At 36.1% G+C, this 22,487-nt stretch overlaps 1 protein-coding gene across 4 annotated transcripts in view; it reads right to left on the reverse strand.

The window, feature by feature from the left end:
- The window catches only part of LOC145259874 (chitobiosyldiphosphodolichol beta-mannosyltransferase-like), a 432,123-nt gene that overhangs the window by 342,577 nt on the left and 67,059 nt on the right, over positions 1-22,487 (reverse strand). For all 4 annotated transcript variants that reach the window (XM_080117752.1, XM_080117753.1, XM_080117749.1 and 1 more), the window contains exon 6: positions 20,467-20,556. In XM_080117752.1, coding sequence (XP_079973878.1) covers positions 20,467-20,556 — 90 coding nt within the window. The remainder of the gene's footprint in view (positions 1-20,466; positions 20,557-22,487) is intronic.

The raw sequence follows: 22,487 nt of genomic DNA on the forward strand, positions 1-22,487 counted from the left end.
TAAGTATAAAAAACACATAATTGTTGGTGACCCTTCTCATTTAAATAATTAAAAAACATTAAAAATGAAAATATGAAATAATAAAATAAGTATAAAAAACACATAATTGTTGGTGACCCTTCTACTTTAAATAATTAAAAAACATTAAAAATGAAAATATGAAATAATAAAATAAGTATAAAAAACACATAATTGTTGGTGACCCTTCTACTTTAAATAATTAAAAAACATTAAAAATGAAAATATGAAATAATAAAATAGGTGTGAAAAAACACATAATTGTTGGTAACCCTTCTCATTTAAATAATTAAAAAACATTAAAAATGAAAATATGAAATAATAAAATAAGTATAAAAAACACATAAGTGTTGGTGACCCTTCTACTTTAAATAATTAAAAAACATTAAAAATGAAAATATGAAATAATAAAATAAGTATAAAAAACACATAATTGTTGGTGACACTTCTACTTTAAATAATTAAAAAACATTAAAAATGAAAATATGAAATAATAAAATAAGTATAAAAACACATAATTGTTAGTGACCCTTCTACTTTAAATAATTAAAAAACATTAAAAATGAAAATATGAAATAATAAAATAAGTATAAAAACACATAATTGTTGGTGACCCTTCTACTTTAAATAATTAAAAAACATTAAAAATGAAAATATGAAATAATAAAATAAGTATAAAAAACACATAACAATTGTATCGCTTAACCCATTTTATATGTTGTGCCGATTAATCGGAATCGAGCATCGGAAAAATCGGTAGTTTTTGGGGTATCATAATCTGTATCGGAATCGGAAAAATTTGTGCCTAATTTCCGATTCCAAAACCGATTCTTTTAATATTTTATCATGTTCATTTTTCATTGCTGATCATCATCATCATCATCATGACGGGCTCCTTGCCCGGACCAATGTGACTCCAGAGTTTCGTGTCTTCCATCAGTTGCCTCAGATCTTCAGGTTCACAGTTGGCATCATATGCTATTTGTTGGATGTATGTGGATCTAGGTCATACTCTGCTTGCACGTCCGTGTCGTGGAGTCCATAGCAATACATCACTCACCAATTCATGCTTGCTCCTCAAACAATGACCGACAAATCGTAGGCATCTTTCTCTGATGGTATTAGATATGGCAGGTAGGTTGCCATAAAGTTGCTGCTTCGTGAGATGATTTTGCCAAAATATATTTAATATTGTTCTTAGCATACGGGTGTATGTGCCGTCTAGTTTTCTTTCCAATCTTTTGGTGAGTGTCCAGGTTGTAACACCGTAAACAAGGACAGACTCTACCACTGCCCTGAAGAACTGCCTTTTCAGTTTGTCAGCCAATCCCGAAGTCCATACTGAATGTAGCCCATCCAATGCGGTCTATGCTTTTGAGATGCGAATTCCGAAATCTCTCTCCGTGGAAACTATGTTGCTGCCCTAATATTTAAACTCAGCGATTTCTTTCAGTGTTGGTCCAACCAAAGCCCTGATCTCTCCTTTCACATTGAAAGTCATAAACTTTGTCTCATCCGCATTTATGTGGAGACCAATGTCATTTGCAGACTTTTCTAGCTTGCGTAACAGTGTTTGTGTATCAGCAGTGTTGTTCGCGAACAAAGCAATATCGTCTGCGTAATCTGCATCAGTTATGTGTGCTGATTTATGACGTCTGTTTCTGGATTCATTTAGGGTGAAACCTAGCATGTTGTGTATATCAACAGAGGTGCGAAGTACAAAGTCAAGACAGACAATGAAAAGAAAAGGGGCAAGAGTATCTCTTTGTAGAACCCCAGTGCAGATGTCGAAAAATTCAGTGTCCCCATCTGGGTCCTAACCATTGCTCGAGTGTGCTCATATAGCATCATGATAGCATTAATGACTTCATTTGGAATGCCATATGCTTTTAATATGCTGGCCATTTTTCCTCTATGTACGGAGTCGAATGCTTTGGAGAAATCTACAAAGATCATGACTGCCTCAATGTTTTTTGCTTTGCTCCTTCAATCAGTCTCCTAACAGTATTTGACTAGTAGTAGAGCGATTCTTTCTAAATCCATTTTGGTTCTTTGGTTGGATACGGTTGAGAAGCATGGTATTGTAGATTTTTGCTGCAATTGGAGTGAGTGTTATTCCTCTGTAGTTGCTTGGTATGCTTAGGTCACCCTTCTTGGGGAAGAGAAGTATGCATCCTTCCCTCCATATATAAACTAGCGGGGGTACCCGGCGTTGCCCGGGTGTTTGTAGGTGTGTGTTGTGTTAAATAAAAAAGAACCAATGGGGGGATCGAACCCGAAGCCCTGAGACGAAGTTTGAAAATAAAATCGGCCAGCCAGAATGAGTTACTGAAAGATGTTTGAATTTATTTAAGTAAGAACCAAATTGACAGGTGCGCACCCGGATGTCATTGAGCGTTACGACGACATCAATGACCAGGTCTGTTTGTTATAAGCGAAGTAAAAAAAGAAAACGTTTTTATTAAGCGGAAGGGGAGGGGGGTCAAAACATCAGAAAAAAAAACAAAAAAAAAAACTAACGTAAGGTAAACGAACGATGAAAACAGAAAAACGAACACGTGAAAAATGGCTTAATTAAGCCTGTTTCGATATTAAAATTTAAAAAATCGGTGGGTACCCGGGTGTTTTTGGGTGTGTGGTCGGGGGTGGATAAGCGAAGTAAAAAAAAAAAACAGAAAAACGAACGTTACGTGAAAAATGGCTTAAATAACACTGGTTCAATATTTAAATTTAAAAAAGCGAAAAAAAAAAAAAAGAAGACATCTCACACCACGATTCGAACCCAAAACTTTTAGATAATGAACCAACGCGCTAATCAACTGACCTAACGCGACGTACATGAAATTTGTTCAGTTATCAGGTCATGACGTCATCTGGCGCATGCGTAGAACCGCTCGTTGTCACGAGACGACCGTTTTTGTTGACACCCCCTGTCGAAAATTGTTGATTTCGGGGTGAAAAAAATGAACGTTTTTGGCCAATTTTTCGAGCGAAGGATGGAGCTTCAATATGATACCGAGTTTGTGAATTTTCGTCGTGTCTGTCGAAAGTTTTTAGCAGACACGCAAACATACATACATTTTCGCTTTTCTATATATAGATAATTTCATGCAATTCTGTACATAATCAAAATTGCTGATACCGTTGATAAATATTTATTCCTTTTAAACTATTAGTAAAACTAACCTCTATAGATCATGATAACATTAAAAAGATCTAAATTTATTTGATCTGCGTAAAATAAACAAAATAAAACTTGAAAATTTGCTAGATAACCTTTAGAAGAATGCAGTTTATTTTCAAGGTATTGAAAAAATTGTTTAAATTTAAAGAAATATTTTCTCAAGAAAAATAATATCAAACATTATTGCTAATTAAATCAAAAGTAGAATATTATAGTGTTGGATTTTGTCCAGTTAGGTTTTTGTCCTCTCCCTTGGCATTGGCAAATATAACAAGGTATGACGAAAGGTGTGAAAAGGATTGGCCTTGAATTGAATTTGAAATGAACTCGTGAAATGTCATGCTTCCATGTGATTTTCTTTGATTCTGCCGGTATCATTTATGTTAGTAGCTTAGGGATTCGATTCCTACGCGGGCGCCAATGCCATCTAGAGCCTACCAATCTCACTCCCCTATATAAGGCAATAAAAACCTAGACCACTAACTGAAAGTATTTGGGGGTAATTAACATCTTCAATACCGTTTTGTTTGGACAATTTGGCAACATAAATGTAAGTGTATTTTTGAACAACTATTTTAAAGATATTCAAAATGTGTTTCATGATTTGAAAATTAATTACCAGCATATTTTTACTTTATTTCTGTTTAATATTTATTTTAATGTGATGCAAAAGTTCAAATTGTTTTGTTTTTTTGTAAAAGTCAAATATATTCTTTTGTTAGGTAGAAGTGTAACTTATCTTGCCTTTGGTAACATTTATTGGGTGGGTTTCTACTAGTATATTGTTTAATTTTTAATTTTTGAGTCATTATCGAGAGTTAAAAGTCGTATGTCGGCCTTTTTTCTTGTTCTCACATAACATCAGGTGATCATAGTGACCTTTCTTGGGTGCGTTTCTATCAGTACTTTGATTTCTGATTTCTGAGCTATTATCGAGGCTTGAATATGGCTTAAATAATATCACCATTTTTATTTTGTTTTAACTCAATAGGCTTTACACTACCATTATTTTAAGTTAAAAAACACTTTAAAATAAGTTAAAGTGCAAAAAAATAAAAATAAAAATTATCCAGGTAATTGAAAATGTAGCTTCGCTTGTTTTTGGTAACATTTATTCGTTGTGTATTCATTTATTTCGCCCCCTTTTCTTCCTTTCTTATTCTGAAAAATCATCCACCAGACGAGAAGCAAAAAAATAATAAATTTAAGAATTTATAGTGTCTGTTTTACAGGTAAATTTAACAGAAAATGAGCCTTCATATCCAAGTAATTCTAACGTTTAAGGACAGTTAACCAAAGATTGCTATAATATGTAAGTTCTGTACGCTTGTGGGAGGTTACTTTTTAAGTGATAATACGTGGGTTTTATGAACTTACCAGTCTAACTTAGGGTAAGTTGTAAAAGAATTTAATGAACAATCATAATAATTTATAATGGCCTGAAAATGAAGACGATTTTACTTTAAATATATATACTAAACTGATCCCACTCTCTAAATTTTAAATTAGTTGGGTTTTTTTTATTTTTGTTTTTTTTAATATGTTCACATAATCGCCTAAAAATGTAGAATCTCATTTTGTCTGGAGTGTGTGAGTTAGTTTACATGTGATTCTATTTACTTGTCGTCCCCTACCCGAAGGTAGCGTTAGACACAAGGTCGGGTTTTAATATAGGGAATCCAACTCTCCCAAAAGAGATACTCTGGATTGAAACGGCAATGAAACTTATCTCAGTCTAGAAGGATTTTTCTGTCAGTAACAGAGGACATAAAGGATAAAGTGTAATATCAGAACAGATACTACACTTTGAATTATTTATTGAGTAAAATATATAGCATATTTTCACAAATTAGGCACAATACCATCAAATATGTGTGAAATTGGAAGTTGTGGTAATACTCTATCTTACACTATCTAGAATCATTTCAGTTATCACAATAGCACATTTATTCTAGGTCATGATATTTACAATATCCATAATTTTAATTTTCAAAATAGATTTTAAGACCGTCCTGAAGAGGGATTTAGTGGGCTACGCTAGTTTTAAATGGGAACTAAATCATCTCCCCAATGATATTTAAAAATAAATATTGCTTAATATTTTACTCTGTTATTTTGAAGCTATGTGTTCTTGGTGCTCGGTAAAATTGCAAGGGAATAAATAGCAGGGTAAAAGTGGCAACGGCAAAAATGGTAAAAATGGATAAATAGGGAAAACTGATTTTAGTAACAGAAAAGTAGGACTGTTAGAGAAGTGCCGGGCTCAGCTCTCTACTCTCTAGTTTAAAATATGGCTAACCCCTCACCGCCAAAGTTTAAAATGACTACTTGTAAATAAGTATTTACACTGATGGGAGGTGTTAGGTTTTCTCTCATATAGTTTAAAAGAGGAACACGGCGTCCCTCCATGCTTGAAAATAAATATTTTGAAAAGTATTTACTCACTCGGTAAAAATCGTAAATAAATTTCAGGTGTCCAGGAAATTGGTCAACAGAAAAGAGACCATTTTGGCCAGCTAGGTAAAAAGGGCAATTATTGAATAAATATTGATTAATAATAAATTGTAGAACGGTTCTTGCGGGGGATATTGTTTTACGACGAGGCTAACCCCCTTCCCTCCAATTTTTTTGTATTAACATAATAATTGTTGAAGAACTTATTCTAGACTGAGGTCATTTTTATTTTTGTTCTGATCCAAAGTGCCCCTTTTTGGGGAGCTGTATATTTCTCACATTAAAAACCGACCTTGTGTTGTGTTCGTTACAACTCTACTTTCAACCGAGTCGTTGTTTGTTTCGTTCACCACACTCTTTTCTTCTACTTCTTCTTTTACACACGTCCGTTCGTTTCCATGACTCAAAATCGTCTCTCTTCCCGCTTTCCTTTCCTTGTTATTTATGGAGTCAGGGTACGAGATTCTCCAAGATTCCCCGAGACTTTTTTCCACATAAACGCATGCGGGCGCTATCTTGATCTGTAGGCACAAACGTGTAGCCTCTTTAACGGTAAGCCACTTTCTCCACACTCCCCCCTGATCTCATGATCACAGAGACGACAGGGGGGTGGTGATCGCCGCCGTCGGGTGCTTCTATGAAGGGGGACAGTGCTGCTCTCGTCTTCGCGTGCGCTCTCATCCACCGCCTGATGGTCGGGGAAGGCTTCATCTCCGTGGAGGTTACTGATATCAGAGTCACTGCTTGATAGGGATGGTGCAAACCAAAGCGATGGCCCACTCGTCTCAGAGTCAGAATCACTCTCATCGTCCACTGGAGGTGGTACATGTGTCGCCGGCCGTAGGTCCCTAATGTGACGGGGTACGCCATCAACCTGGACACACTGCTGACTCACCACATCGGTCACTGTGCCTCGTTTATACTTGTCAGTACATCGGTTTCCTGGGGGCTTCACCCAGACAGCATCCCCTTTGGCATATCGATTCCGTTCTATCTCAGTGGCCACAGTTATATCGGGGTGGATTCCTTTTTCTCGGACACGGTACTGATAAATTGCGTTTGCAGGCGCCGTTCCTGGAGAGACGCCATCCTTTGGCATGAGATTATACTAGTACACAGCTTCTGCGATGGTGCACTGCTTCCTGGCTGCAACTGTTTTGATGCTGCGATGGCTTCTCTCAGCTATACCATTGCCAGAAGGCACATAAGCGCATCTAAGCCGCAGCCGCACACCCCATTCTTGTAAGAACTGCCTCATCTGATGGCTGCAAAAGGCTGGGTCGTTGTCCGTCAGCACTTCATCGGGCGCACCTCTTTCACAGAACACGGATGACAGCTGGCGAATAATGTTGCAAGAGTCCTGGCACCCGAGGAGTCTCCAGACTGCGAAACGTGTAGGCCCACAATCGATGAGGGTAAGGAAGTGGTTGCCACCGTAGTGTGTGATGTCCATGCCCACTCTCTGCCACTTACCACTCACTCCTAACTCCCCTTTCTTTCATCGTGCTGGAGCTGGGTCGATGGATTGGCAGGCCTCGCAACTTTCCACCACTCTTCAGATATCTTTTTTTCCTACTCCTGGATCAATCATCTTGACAAAGTACAGTGTCCGCTTGATGCCAGGATGTCCACACTGTCGATGAATGTCCATGATGCGCACTGCATCCACATTACACACAACTGCTGCACATGTGTTTTGCAGATTATCAGCATCTCTCCGAGCACCAGCCAGAAGCCATCGTTGAGGGACTCTTGTCAAAGCATCTGCTCTATTGAGCGCAGACCTGATCAACACTACGTCCACGGTCAGGTTGTACTGTGATGGTGTCGACCAAGGTTGCAAGCCGTCTTCGAATTAATATCTCACTCGATGCTCGTGTCGTCAGCCGTGCTCTTCCACTTAATGTATCGGTTATCCACCGATGAGTGCATGCCGAGTCAGTCATGATATGTAGAACCTTGGCGTGCCATTGAAGCGCCAAGTTAACGCCCTTCAATGTGGCATCAAGTTCGGCCAGGTTTATGTGCCTCGAATCATTCTCTGGCCGAAGCCAACAGGCATCTTCAATAATGGAATCATTAACTGCAAGGGCAACTCCAAGGGCCAGTGAACTAGCATCCACCCAGACTGTGAACTCATTCCCGCTGACGCACCACTTTCCCTGAACGGGGTCATCACTGGTCACTCTGGACACAGTCTCTGTCAACATGCTCCTTAGGGTGACATCGTGTACTGCATCGTCCCATCCCGACGACACGGCTGTTGCATGTCTCTTCATGGCTACCACGGCCACCCTGAGCCAACCGCACACAGGGAAATGGCCTACCATCTTTCCACAAAGCGAAAACACTGTTCGTCGAGTGATGTTTGATGGGACCTTGGGAACGTGACTCCCTCTTCTCCAGCAAAGTCCCTCCTTGCTATTGCGCACGTGCAGGCCAAGAACTTTTGCTCCATCGCACAGACGCTCTGGTTCCTTACATGCCAGTCCAAAGCTTTCAAAGTGCATTCTAACCGATTGCACTGACATGAGGTTCTCATTGACGAATATATCATTGATGTATGAGGATGTTGCCTGTTGCACTGCCTCATCTTGCTGCCGGATAGCATGCATGATTGCTGTCATAATGCCTGGGGCCACATTTAGACCAAACCCTAGCCTGGTTAGACAATATCGGGTTCCTCTAATTTCCACAGTCTGAAATGGTCACAATTTCTTCTCAATGTGTATTTGCAGATAGGCCCTGCGTAGGTCCAGAGTTGCCACATTCGATCCCTGCTGTTGCCACTCCCTTAATTTGAGTGCACACACATCAGCCCTTGCTGTATATGGGTCGACATGCTCATTGAGCTCACGGTAGTCTAGGATGGGGCGGACCTTTTGTTTGGTCTCTTGTACGACAGCCATCAAGGGAATCAGCCCTCGCGGGAGGCCAAGCTCATCCTCTGGGTATGGAAGAAGCCAGCCATTGTCGATCCACGTTTGCAGTTCTTCTTCATACTGTTCCCTTAGCCACATGGGTGGGGGATATTCCGATAACCGGTTTCGCAAGGATATTGGTGGCTGATCGTTTGACCACTTCCAAGACGCCGTCCATGCATTGGTGTTTCTATCATACTCTGCATGAAAGTCAGGCTCGTCGAGAGTTATGGCAGCACAAACATGTTCCTCACATCGGGATAACTGTACCTTGCCGGTTCTGTCCACGGTAATTCCACCCAGTTGTGTAATCAAGTCCATACCCAGGAGTAGGTCGTACCCGAGAAGCTCTCCCTCCATCACCAGGGCTCGCACGGCTACTGCAGGCCCGTCGTTGATGCTTGTGCGGATAATGCTCACCCCACAAGAGGCTAGTGAACCTCCGCCTACAGTTAGTACCGGAATTCTCTCTGCTTTCCATATCTTGCTTACGAGAGTCTGGGTGCACCCAGTGTCCACAAGCGCGAGGCGCTCGCTTCCATTAATGTGTATGCTTACAGTGGGTAGCGCCCTGCTCAATGACGATCTGGGGAGAAGACTGGCGCTGTAGCTTCTTCCCCTTGCCTGTTTCCCGGACAGGTGCGGGCCAGGTGTCCACGTTTTTTGCACTTGTAGCACTGCGGCCCGTCAAGTTTCCGAGTTGGTTAACGTGACGAAAGACAATCACGGGCCAAATGGTTGGGTCCTCCACACTTATAGCAAGTTGTAGCTGCGCCCAGGTCCTGCAATCCAACCTGTGATGGTTGTACAGCTGCCACTTGGTCTATAGTGTTAGGGCTTTTCTTTAGTATTGCTCGTGCCTGCGCCAATACTTCCGATATGTCCATCTTGTCCACTTGGGATGAGGCATGGAGCAGATCTTCCACACTCTTAGGTAATCCTGCAACAAAGGCACACACCAAGCCTTTGTCTGACATCCCTCCAAAAAGGACCGATAGCTTTTTTAGCTCAGCCAGATACACATCCACCGTTTCCCCGGGATGTAATTTTCGGGCCATGAATTCCTTCCATGCAGTAATTGGATCTAATGCAAATGCTGTAAAAAGGGCGCGCTTGATGCAGGCAAACTTTTTTTTTCCTCATCAGCCAACTGCTGGTATACTGTATATGCTCCCCCAGTGAGGCGCATTGGGACCACGCATTCTATACGCTTCACCCCACTGAGCTGACATATTAATTCTGCTTTTTCCACCCATTCCTGCACTGAGTGATCAGTGCTACTGCCATCAAACAGGGGAATTAGCTTGGGGTCAAATCCTGACGTCATGCCGGAATAGCTTGTGTTCGTTACAACTCTACTTTCAACCGAGTCGTTGTTTGTTTCGTTCACCACACTCTTTTCTTCTACCTCTTCTTTTACACACGTCCGTTCGTTTCCGTGACTCAAAATCGTCTCTCTTCCCGCTTTCCTTTCCTCGTTATTTATGGAATCAGGGTATGAGATTCTCCGAAACTTTTTTCCACATAAACGCATGCGGGCGCCATCTTGATTCTTAGTTTGTGCTCTGCAGGCACAAACGCGTAGCCTCTTTAACGGTAAGCCACTTTCTCCACATGTGTTTAATTTTGCATTCGTGGGGAGGCAAGTAAATAGGAACAACAGTAAATATTTTTTAATGCATTTTAAAAACTATATCTCAAAAACTAAAAACAAAAACAAATGATTCAGAAAAGTGAAAAAATAAATTGTTTTTAGAATTTTCTTTTTTTTTTTTGGCTTAAAGATGTATCAACATTTGTTTTGTTTTTTTTAATTTGACAAACTTCTCATGTTTTCTGTTCATTTATAGTATACAATATTTTAATAAACCTATTGTGAGATATTAATCTATATTTTTTCAATTTGCCATTTTTACCTATTTATTCACTTCTGCCATTTTTGCCGTTGCCATTTTTACCTAAATTCAAGGGTTCTCATATTATCCTTTCAAAGTTCAAAATTATATACCTTCGAAATAATATGTAAAGCACACTTTTATTTCAATTTTATACATATAACGTCTGTCCTTACCTGATGTTGCCCGCTAGCCTTTTTACCTTCATTTTTTTTCTTTTGCTTCTATTCTCAGTCTTTTAATCTAGCCATTAATTTTACCAAATTATTTTTTTAAATAGAAAGTTAAATTTATTTTTATTAATCAAATAGTTATAATATTGGTTGTTACAATAAAGTTGGTCTAATGCCTATTCATAAAAATGATTGGATCTAAAAGGTTTATAAACATTCAATCTTTTAATACATAAGCATTTACTAAGAATCAAAGTTCTTAGTGAAGTTTAAACAAATTTCTATAATTTAATGTAAGACAAAATACTTGATGCACTCATGCTTAGAATAATGTTGCAATATTTTGTCTCTTATTTTCAGAATGAATGTTAAAATTGAATTATCCTCAATGTGTTCCATTGATTGAAAAATGCATGAATACTATTTTGAGGAAATTGCTCATGTCAGCTTAAAATAAGTGAAGAAAACATAACTTTTGTTTATTATACAATTCATAAAACATTGTTTAAATCTTTATAAAATCTACACATAAATAAAATCAAAATATTATTAACAGGTGTTTATTATTTTCAGACAAAAATTATGGCAAGCAGATCCAGTGCTAAGCAGCAAAGTATAGTTTGGAAATTTTTAAAGATTTCTGCTGATAAATCAAAATAAATCAAAATATGCCAATTGTGCAATAAGCAAATAACTAGAGGAACACATATTGGTTCTTTTACACAACAAACATGTTGAAACACTTACACAAACATGTTGAAACACTTATACAGCATCGCAAAGATCTTCAAAAAAAAAAAAAAAAGACGAGAAAAGGAAAGAAGAGATGAAAAGAACACAGCCAATCGATGATTTAACTATGAAACGCGCCAAAATTGTCAGAGATTCCTTTAAGCAACAAACTTTGCACGATATTGTCGCTGAAAATAAAACTTGGGATATAAATGATAGGAAAGCTCAAAGAATTCACAAATATATTGATGAAATGATTGCAATTGACTTACAACCTTTTTCTGTTGTAGAAGATGTTGGTTTCAAAAGACTATTGAAGCACATTTGTCCAAATTATATAATACCTTCTAGAAAGTATATCAAAAAAATATTGTGCATGATATATAGGAAGGTCAGAAATAAGATACAGGAGGAAATAAACACTGCTAGCTATGTATCTCTTACCAGTGATGGTTGGTCTGTTGGTATAGCGAACTTATCTTTTCTAAGTGTGACATCTCATTGGATCAATGAAAACTTTGAGCAAAGAAGTGCAGTTTTAAGAATCACTCCATTTAAAGCATCACACACTGCAGTCAATATTAGTGAAATTATTACAAACGTAGTAGAAGAATTTGATATTTCTTGCAAAATTCATGTTCTTACACAAGATAATGCAACTAATATGGCAGCAGCAACTGTGCAAACGAATTATTCAGCTTTACCATGTTTTCTACACACGTTACAGTTGACGATTAATGATGCCATTTTTACACAGAGATTTGTGAAGGTCATGATATAGGTTTGTAAACAAATAGTTGGGCACTTCAACCATTCACCTGCAGCTTTTACAAAGTACCAGGAATACCAGAAAAAATTTAATTTGCCAACCATAGATTTATTCAGGATGTGATTACAAGATGGAACAGTCAATATGCTATGCTCTCAAGAGTATTCGAACAAAAGAATGCTCTTATTTCATATTGCAGTGAGCATGTAAAACCACCTTCTTTAGAATCCAACCAATGGAAGATGTTAGAAAAAATACTAAAAATACTGAAACAATTTAATGAATGCACAAATGTACAGAGAAGCATCTGCGTCTTATATTATACCACAAATTAAAGTGATTCATCATTTTTTTTAAAAGGGGAGAAGATAAAGGACTATTTCATGGGTAAGATTCAACACTTTCAGCATGGAAAACTTCTTTTAATGCTAGATTTAATAATTATTTACAGGATAAAAACTTTATTCTAGCAACATACCTCGATCCCAGATTCAAGTCTGGTTTCCTTGAAAATAACTACAGTGGCCTGCCCCATGAGAAGGCTATTACAGAATGGTTAATACAAGATATCTATGCTATAACCAAAGAAAAAATAGACACGTCACCCAATGTATCAAAAGTTATGGAGACTGATGTGTCTGACGTATCTGTGGAGAAAAGTGATGATGATAATGACTTTAATTTTAGTTTTGAAAAATGCCTCACTGAATTAAAGAAAAAAGGTCGAACCACTAAAGAATGAATTAGACAGTGAAATAAACAAACAAATATACTTATTAAAAATAGAAATGGAAAAATATCAAAAATTAAAAAATATAAAATGCAAGGATTATATTTTTCAATGGTGGAATTCAAATAAATATGAATTTCTCATCCTGGCATCTTTAACCAGGGAATATTTATCAGCAACCCCATTTTCTGTTGAACGTAAAAGATTATTTAGTATTGGAGGTAATATTTATTTACCAAGTAGAAATCGTCTGAAAGGTGAAACTGGAGAAATGTTAATGTTTTTACATTATAATTGAAGAATTTTAGGCTTTAAATATGAGTAACAACGAGATACTTAAGTGTATTACATAACTAAATTATTCTATTGTAATCATTGAAATTAACTAAATTTGTTTCTAATTAAAAAAGATTATCGTTATTTCAAAAGTTTTCATATTCATTTTCTACTAAATGTTACATTTTCCTACAAAAACACGAGTTTGCTTAATCTTTCCCACATGAAACTTGCTAAAAAAACATATTTTTGTAAACTCAGTTATATAAATGTTTTGCAATTTTATCATGTTTTTCTTGATTTTTCATTTACAAAATATTGTTACTGTTATGTTAGCATTTGCTAGCTAATAATCATAATATTCTTCATTGTATCATTTATTTCCATTTTAATATAAATACACGTTCGTTTAATATGGTTCATTTTCTACCTTAGCCATAACGTAACCTTTATTTTAATTGTCGATGTGGTTTTTGGCATACCTCCAAACACTATTGTTGTCTAAAGTGAGCCTGACAATGCTAGGGACTACGCCACACCTTGTTCATTCAATTTTCTACACCAACTTTAGCATAAAACAATCTTAAAAATATTTCAGATAGACACCTAAAAGTATTAAACATAAAATTGAGCACTCAGAGATGGAGGAGTACTGAAAAATTAGACATAATATTTTTCCAATTTCTAATATTTTTTACAAGATATTTTTGTATGAAGTTTTAGGACAATTCGATATCCGAATAAATTTAATTATTGACATTAATTGGTGTGGAAAAATATTTGTTGTAATTTAAAAAAATATCAATGCAGTAAAGAGTTGAGAAATGAAAAAAATCTAAAGCAATTAACTTTTACTAAAAACAAGACAATGTAATTTTCTACCGATCTATGTAATTTGAGATGGAGAAATAGACTCTTAGATTTATTATTTCTGAATTTGCTTTGGTCATATTTTTGGCCAAAACATGATTAATAAAAAAAGCAATTAATTTTGTTTTGTATTTTTGTAGGGGAATCTCTTTAAATTTTCATTTCATTTTTTATTGATTTAAGTAAATGTTTTAGAGGTCACTTGTCCATCCCCTTATCAATTTAAAATGGTCAAGTATTTTTTCGCACCTAGTTGCCAAATGTTTACAGGGCAGGGAGTTCACAGTTTAATGTTAGAAGATTTCAAAGGCCTGGGCCAGTTTTATTTTATTTTCCTGGAGCCACTTTGTCTGACACCGGCTGTTTTTTTATCTTATCATTCTCCAGGAGGGGGGGGGGGTCATGAATATATTGCAATGAATTTATCAAAGTCTGGATAAAATAGATAAAGAGAAAACATTTAGAAATTTTTCAAATTGAAAAAGAAATTATATCTACATTTAAAAGTACGCCCCACCCGCATTGAAATTTTACTTTTGACTAAAAACAAAATTATTTTAGAATTTAGGATGGAGAGTTAGTAGCCTATATAAATTTCGGGCAATTATTAAATAAATATCGATTGAAAATAGCTTGTTGTTCAAGAGTCTTTTTAAAAGTCTCCCCCTCCCCGAAAAAAAAAACAACTATATTAAAAAGAAAATTTAAATGTGAAGGGTTCTTTAAAACCAAATAAAATCGATGTCTATAAGTTATGAACATGCTTTGTACTACTGTTTACATATTGCGTGTTTCTATTTACTTGTGCCCCCCCCCCTCATAGAAAGTACAGTTAGACACAAAGTCATTTTTAAATATAGGGAATATCCAGCTCCCAAAAGGGGCACTTTTGGTCGGAACAAAAATTTAAATTGCCTCAGTCATTTCTCCTTCACTGAACGAAAAGAGGTGAAGTGTAGCATCAGAAGAGATACTAAACTTTGTTAATGTTTCAGTCGACTTCGAACCAAATTCTGTGCAGATTCTCGATTTCAACCGAAAAATTCCTGCATTCGAGAGCTCAGAACAGAATAATTAGTATATTAATATTTTTTTTAATTGGAGTGGGGGATTGGGGAGTCTTCTTTCGCAAGAACCGAGCTCAAATTAATTTTCAATCGATATTTATTCAATAATTTCTCTTATTCCTAGCTGGCGAAAATGGCCTTTTCCGTTGCCCAATTTTCTTAAATTCCTAAATTTAATATAAAATGATCACCTGTTTCCCATTTTTATGTTTTCTTTTTTTACTTCGCTTATAACAAACAAACCTGGTCATTGACTTCATTTGCTGAATAGCTATTGCTTACGTCGTCGTTGTAATGCTCTACGACTTCCGTGCGCGCACCTGTCAATTTGGTTCTTACTTAAATAAATTCAAACATCTTTCAGTAACTCATTCTGGTTGGCCGATTTTATTTTCAAACTTCGCCTCAGGGCTTCGGGTTCGATCCTACCAACTTTTACCCCCACCCCCGCTTTCTTTTTTATTGAACAGCACACACACCTCCAAACAGCCGGGCAACGCCGGGTACCCCCGCTAGTTTTAATTAAAATTCAAATGTATATCTACTTTTCATGCTTTATTGTATACATAACTGAGGTGTTTACATTTTCATGTGTGCACTTTAAATCTTAAATAATATTTATTATCATGTTCAAAGTAGTTACTCTATTTTCGATTTCCGTCCTTAGTCATTTATTCTATATTTTTATTGATTTTTTTAATTTAATCTACATTCACTACAGATTTTTGGTTTGCATCATAGCATTGCAGCAACAGATAATATCTGAGCAAAACTTACGCCCTTCTTCTGTACACGCTTAAACCATCTATTGTTAATATCAATTGATGTGTAATTCAATTAGTTAAACTAATTCAAATGTTGAATGTTTTTGACTCCTAATGGGGGGTATGACACCAATGATTTCGATGATCGTTTTTATAACCACAAGTCACAATAAGCAACCAATGAAAAACTTCCAAAGTTACTATAAAAATTGTTGAATTTTGGATTCAATCAGTTCGCTGCCATCTTTGTTACTGGCAATTACACTCAGGATCATACTGCACTGCTTCTTCATCGCCATCTTTATTCAACATAATATCTCAACACTTAACAACTTAACATATATTGTCTTAGTCACTTATGGTTTTTTATAGTTTTATTTTAGAGTATGTCAATATTAAAATTCTCTTTTATTTCAACTGTATTACTTCCAGTGTATATTCCTCCTTTCTCACAGTTAATTAAAAGAATACATCATATTTCTATGTTGAAATAACATTTTAATTTCTATTTCGGTTTTTATTACTTATGATTTGTTCTAAAATTTTAAAGCATAGCAGTGTATTATTCTTTGTATAGAAAGTGTCATATATAACCTAGTATATTTAGTAATATTGTTATTCTGTTTTACTTTATAGTCAATATTACAAATAACTCTAAAATTGTGGGTTTTTTTAGGTCTTTCAAAGTCTCAGCATATGTTTGAAACTTATCTATTATCCTAGGTGTTCATTTTTTTAACCTAGTTTTTACACTTAATCCTACCTTTATTTTACCACTTAAATAATATTAATTTCCTCATCATATCGTATTCAATCTAATTTTATTTAGTTAGTTATTTGGTTTCTTTGCTATTCATGTAGCTTTGTTATGTTTTCAATAGTCACCAGGTATAGTTATTTCTATCATTAATATTCTTTCGTTTCGCAAAAGCTCAGTATGTCATGTATTGTACTATGTCTTGTCACAGTATATTGCCAGTGTATTGATATGCAGCTATTTTATTCCATTTCGAAAGGTGACATACAATTGATATGCTTAGACATTATAACCATAATTATAATTGCAATGTTATAGTCAGCTTAGAAAATAATTTACTTATTACTTTACTGTACATTATTTAATTATGTTTACATCCTCCCATGCCACAGTTCAATTATATACAGGCAACTGAGTGGCCTTCGGGCCTTGATAAGTGGTGATCCCCATGTAAAAAAAAAAAAGAAATAAAAAAGAAAAAAACTGAGGATTACCCGTGAATTTATATTCCCTTGACTCTTCCTCCAAAGCAGGAAGTTAGTTCAATCAAACAACAGCTCAATTATACTCTATAAGTTATACAATATTTATAAATATGCTCCTCTTTGATTTATTATAATTTTTCCTATATAGTCTTTTAATTTATTCATCTTTATGCTATCATATTTTTAATATTTGTACTCGTCCTTTATGTATATTATTTTATTACACTTATTTATAATATTACCCTTACATGTTAATATCAGGTTAGTGCAAAAACAATACCGTTTTCTCACATATTCACTTTCATATATGATTTCTGAATTAATTCATTGATTATATATATATATATATATATATATATATATATATATGTATATATATATATAGGCACCACCAAAAATTTCAGCAATAGAGTGGCCTTACATAAGAGCAACATCAAAATTGCAGATAACAGACACCTCTATGTTTCAAAACACATACACATATGCAGTGGAAACAGCTTCAAAATAATGCCAATCTTCCAAACAGACAATTATTTTTATTTACTCACACAGGAAAAAAACTTCATAACAAGATTCACTTCTGAACTAAACAGAGCCTAATATCAACACACAAAAACATCATGAAATGCAAGGCACACTAGCATGCACATCCATATACATATACACACCCACACATAAATCAGAACCGACACATTAAAACACACACACGCGCGCGCATACACAGACATAACACCCCTATCTCTAATAAAACACACTAAACAATACCAACCCTACTTAACCTCGAAACCAACAACATTAGGTAACACCTAGAACCATAGTATAATATCTGTTCCAACATCTCGCTCCCCCTTCAGTCAGTGGAGAAGAAATCTCTCATGACTGAGACAACTATCATCCCTTCTATCATCCCCCTTCCATACCTATACCCCTCCAATTGGCCCCTTCCCTCTAGGGAATGAGATCTTCCCCACACTAGGAACCGATCCTGGGTCTGGCCATACCCACATGGGGAGACAAATAAATAGAAACATTAAAAAATCCCCTATACATATTCTTAAATATACCCCTCTATCTAAACAAACATAATATAAAGAATACCCAAACAGTCTAAGACTGAAACAAAAAATCACAATACTAAAATATAAAAATCCAAAACATAAATATCAAAATAGAATGAGAGCACCCCTACCCTTATTTTAGAAGAGCTGGTTCTTCCTCCCATCTCCCGCTCCTCACACATACACATTAGTAACGACCTTGGATCACAGTTACCTGCCTAGGGAAGCAAATAACTTCATAATCCTATAAAACAGTACACACATTCTTCAAACCAATGAAAGAAAACACACCCGCACACACACACACGCGCACACAGATATCCTACCCTAAAGGAAAAGAAAAAACACAAGCAGAAAGAGTGAGTGAGAGAGAGAAACACAAGACAGGAGTGACCACAGCCCAATAAAACAGTAATAAAAATTGAACATTCCAATGAATAGTAGACACTTACACGTTTCCACCCCTTGGAAACATTTCAAATGAACTACGAAAATGCTATTTTTACATCTCCAACACATTTTGAAAATAATTTCTGAAGAGGACGCTTCACAGAACGTCTGAAACGCGTTAAAAACGATTTCAATGATTTAAAAACATTATTACAATGATCTAAACATAATTCTCAATAAAAAACCAAGACACGGAATAATAAAATAATGTTAAAAAATACACATTGTTGGTGACCACCCCTTTATTTAAATATATATATATACAGCCATTTTATATATCATTTTGAAGCACGTTTTTTTGCTCTATCGAATCGTGTTATTCGTTACTCTTCTCAATCTCGTCATTTATTTTTTTGCAGGCTTTTCGACAGCATGGACAAAAGTAAAATCCACACAATTTTCTTGTTCCAGTTCAAACTAGGCCGAAAAGCTGCCGAGACAGTTCGTGATATCAATGATGTGTTTGACCCAGGAACCACTAACGAACGTGTGGCACAAAGGTGGTTCAAGTAATTTTGCAATGGTGACAAGAACCTCGAAGATGAAAATGGTCACAGCTGGCCAACTGCGGTTGATAATGAAAATTTGAAAGCCTTAATTGAAGCCGATCCTCGTAAAACCACACAAGAAGTTGTTGCTGAACTTGAAATCAACCACTCAACAGTCGTTCGCTATTTAAAGCAAATAGGAAAGTCAAAAAAGTTGGATAAATGTGTGCCACATGAATTGAACAATACTAAAAAAAAATCATCGTTTTGAGGTGTCTTCTACGCAACAAAAACGACCCATTTCTTGAGCGGATTGTGATGTGTGATGAGAAGTGGATCCTCTATAACCAGTGACGTTCGGCACAGTGGTTGGATGTCAGAGAAGCTCAACAACACTTCCAGAAGCCGAAATTGCATCAACAAAAGGTGACTATTTGGTGGTTTGCGGCTGGTCTCATCGATCACAGCTTCTTGAATCTGGGTGAAATGATTATGGGGAAGAAGTACTGCCAACAAATTGATGAAATACACAAGAAGCTCTAACATATATGCCCGTGATTGGTTAATATAAAGGGACCAATTCTCCTCCATGACAACGCTCGCCCACATGTAGCTCAACTGACCCTGCAGAAACTGAACGAATTAGGCTACAAGACATTGCCTCTTGCCCACCGATTATCACTTTTTCAAGTATCTCGAGCACTTCCTGCGTGAAAAATGCTTCAAAAGCCGAGATGATGCCAAATCGGCCTTCAATTACTTCATCGCTTCCAAAACTTTGGATTTCTATGCTAATGGGATAAATAAACTTGTTCCTTGTTGGCAAAAATGTGTTGATTCTAATGGTTCTTATTTCAATTAATAAAGTTAATTATGAAAGGCGTCATGATTTTTTGAAGTTGAACGTAAAAAACAATTTTTTTTATCAACCTCATATCTCCACTGACTCAGTAATACATAAGCTACATCTTTCTTTTTTATTAGGAATTAATATAGTTAACTGTCCATTCCATGGCAAATTCCTTGATTTTTTTTTCTTTTAGTCCTTTATATAAATGGTTAGTGAAAAGGTGATTTTATTTGTACCTATCCTACATACTTTTTTAATAGCTGCCATGTGGTTATTATATCTGAAATTGAATGGGCCATTTTTAGAGCCGATATATACTGATTATTACTTGAGTATCAGCTACTTTAAACAACTATATCCCTTTTGTGGAGATATCAATTTTCCTGGTTTACATTTTACCCCTGCCTTTATATCTATCTCCACCGTTTCCATTATCTTTACATTTTGTCAGATTTTATTTAAACATTTTCCTTATATATTGAACCTAGACTAACATTTAGCAGAAAAGGTTTAAAAATTACTTACTTTATTTTCCAATTACAAAACAAATCCTCACGCATGGCATTGGTAACACACAAATGCTCAGAGGCTAAACGTCCAAAAAATTTTTCAAACCTTATAAGAAAGGAAAAGAATAAAAGAGAAAAGAGAAAATAGAAATTATATATTACTGAAATAAATTACGAAATCAAAGTTAAAAAGAATTAAAAAATGAATTTACCAAAACAGTTTTGGAGTCTATCTGATGAAACATTTTAAAAATTTGATTGGTATATTTATTTTTACATATTTTATGAGGTTTTTAAAATCAAAATACGAGATGGCGAAAGGGGCAAAATAAAAACAAGTTTAAGCTCATCATTCATTCTGAATGTTAAAATATACATAGACTGAAACCAAGGGATTCGTATGAAGTAATAGTATTCTCATAAAAAACTATGAAATGAAAACTATGTTCAATGTCAAATGCTTTTTGTGCAAATCTTTGGTGACATTCACGTGATCAGAGTGACTTTCAACTTAGGTAGAAACTGCCAAGTTATGACTTCAAGCATAGTTCGTCATCATACGTGTTGGTATGTGTTGGACTGTTTTTAAAAATTGACTTCCAAACTAATCTATCTCTAGCGAGGTCTTTATCTTTCAAATTCATTTTTATCACTTTCTTAGCCTTCAGGTGAACTGAACCTATTTACCTAAACTGTTATACATCTACTAACCCCAAAACTCTCATCCATTCTTTCAACATGGCCATAATAATGCAATTTCTTATTTTGTACATATCTCCCTTTGCTGGCCAGATTTAATCTTCCTTTGAGATCATATCTAAACCTGTCTTTCAGGCAGGTTTAGATCTCTTTTACACATCTATGATGAAATTAAAGCAATACACAAAATACATTACTATGTTCATAATATAGTAAAAGAAGTGAGGTGCATATGCAGAAATAATGAATGTTGATGGAGGTAGTAATGGGTTCAAACTCAGGTAGCAGTAGAGCGATTATGTATTTAGATTGATTAAGAATGACTTTTAATCTAACACCTGCAGAAGGCTATTAGAGTTTTATTAAGATTAAGAAATCATATTCAATTTTCTTCATTTTATCATGCCGGCCATCCCAGGAGACCATTTGGTACAATTCTAGCCAATGTTTATAATTATATTTTAATGTTGATCTCCTAATATACTATTTGTAATTGTTAATCTTGAGACTTTTTTATGATGACATGACGGCAGTAGTGGTTGGCAATCGTGGCTTGGAAACATCTTCCTTCAAAGTTGACACCGGTGTCAAGTAGGGCTGCATCATTGCCCCAACCCTGTTCATCATCTACATCTCCACCATCCTTCACCTCACCAGCCAGAACCTACCTGAGGGAATCAAACTCATATACAGGACAGATGGCAGACTCTTTAACATCAGCAGGTTTGGGGCAAAAAGCAAGGTCCTCACATTGTCCATCATGAAACTTCCATACGCAGATGACAATGCGCTGGTTGCTCACTCAGAAGCGGACCTACAGAGCATCTTAGATGCCTTTGGGAGAGCCTACCGGCTCCTGGAACTTAAGGTCAAGTTCCAGGAGCCGGTATTATGAAAAAAAAAACCCCAGATCCTACACCAACCAGCTCCTGGCACACATCCACAGCTGCTCACAATCTTTATGGGAGGCAACACTTTAGAAAATGTGGATCAATTTGCCTACCTTGGCAGCCTTCTCTCCACAAGATCTATCATCGATGCAGAGATTCACCACTACATCGGATGCGCCAGTGCAGCCTTTGCCAGGCTATGGAAGCAGGTGTTTGAGAATCGAGACATACAGAGCAGGGTTAAACTGCTTGTCTATAAAGCAGTTGTCCTGCCCACTCTTTTCTATGGGGCCGACAGCTGGACCACCTACAGCAGACATCTGAAGGTCCTGGAGCAGTATCACCAGCGTTGTCTCCACATAATCCTCAGGATTGGATGGGAGGATCGATGAAAAAACATAAGTGTCCTGGAGGATGCCAACATACCTACCATCACCACAACCATCAT

Source organism: Euprymna scolopes, chromosome 35, assembly GCF_053919585.1.
Source record: "Euprymna scolopes isolate OS-2025 chromosome 35, ASM5391958v1, whole genome shotgun sequence".
In the NCBI taxonomy this organism is placed as follows: domain Eukaryota; kingdom Metazoa; phylum Mollusca; class Cephalopoda; order Sepiida; family Sepiolidae; genus Euprymna; species Euprymna scolopes.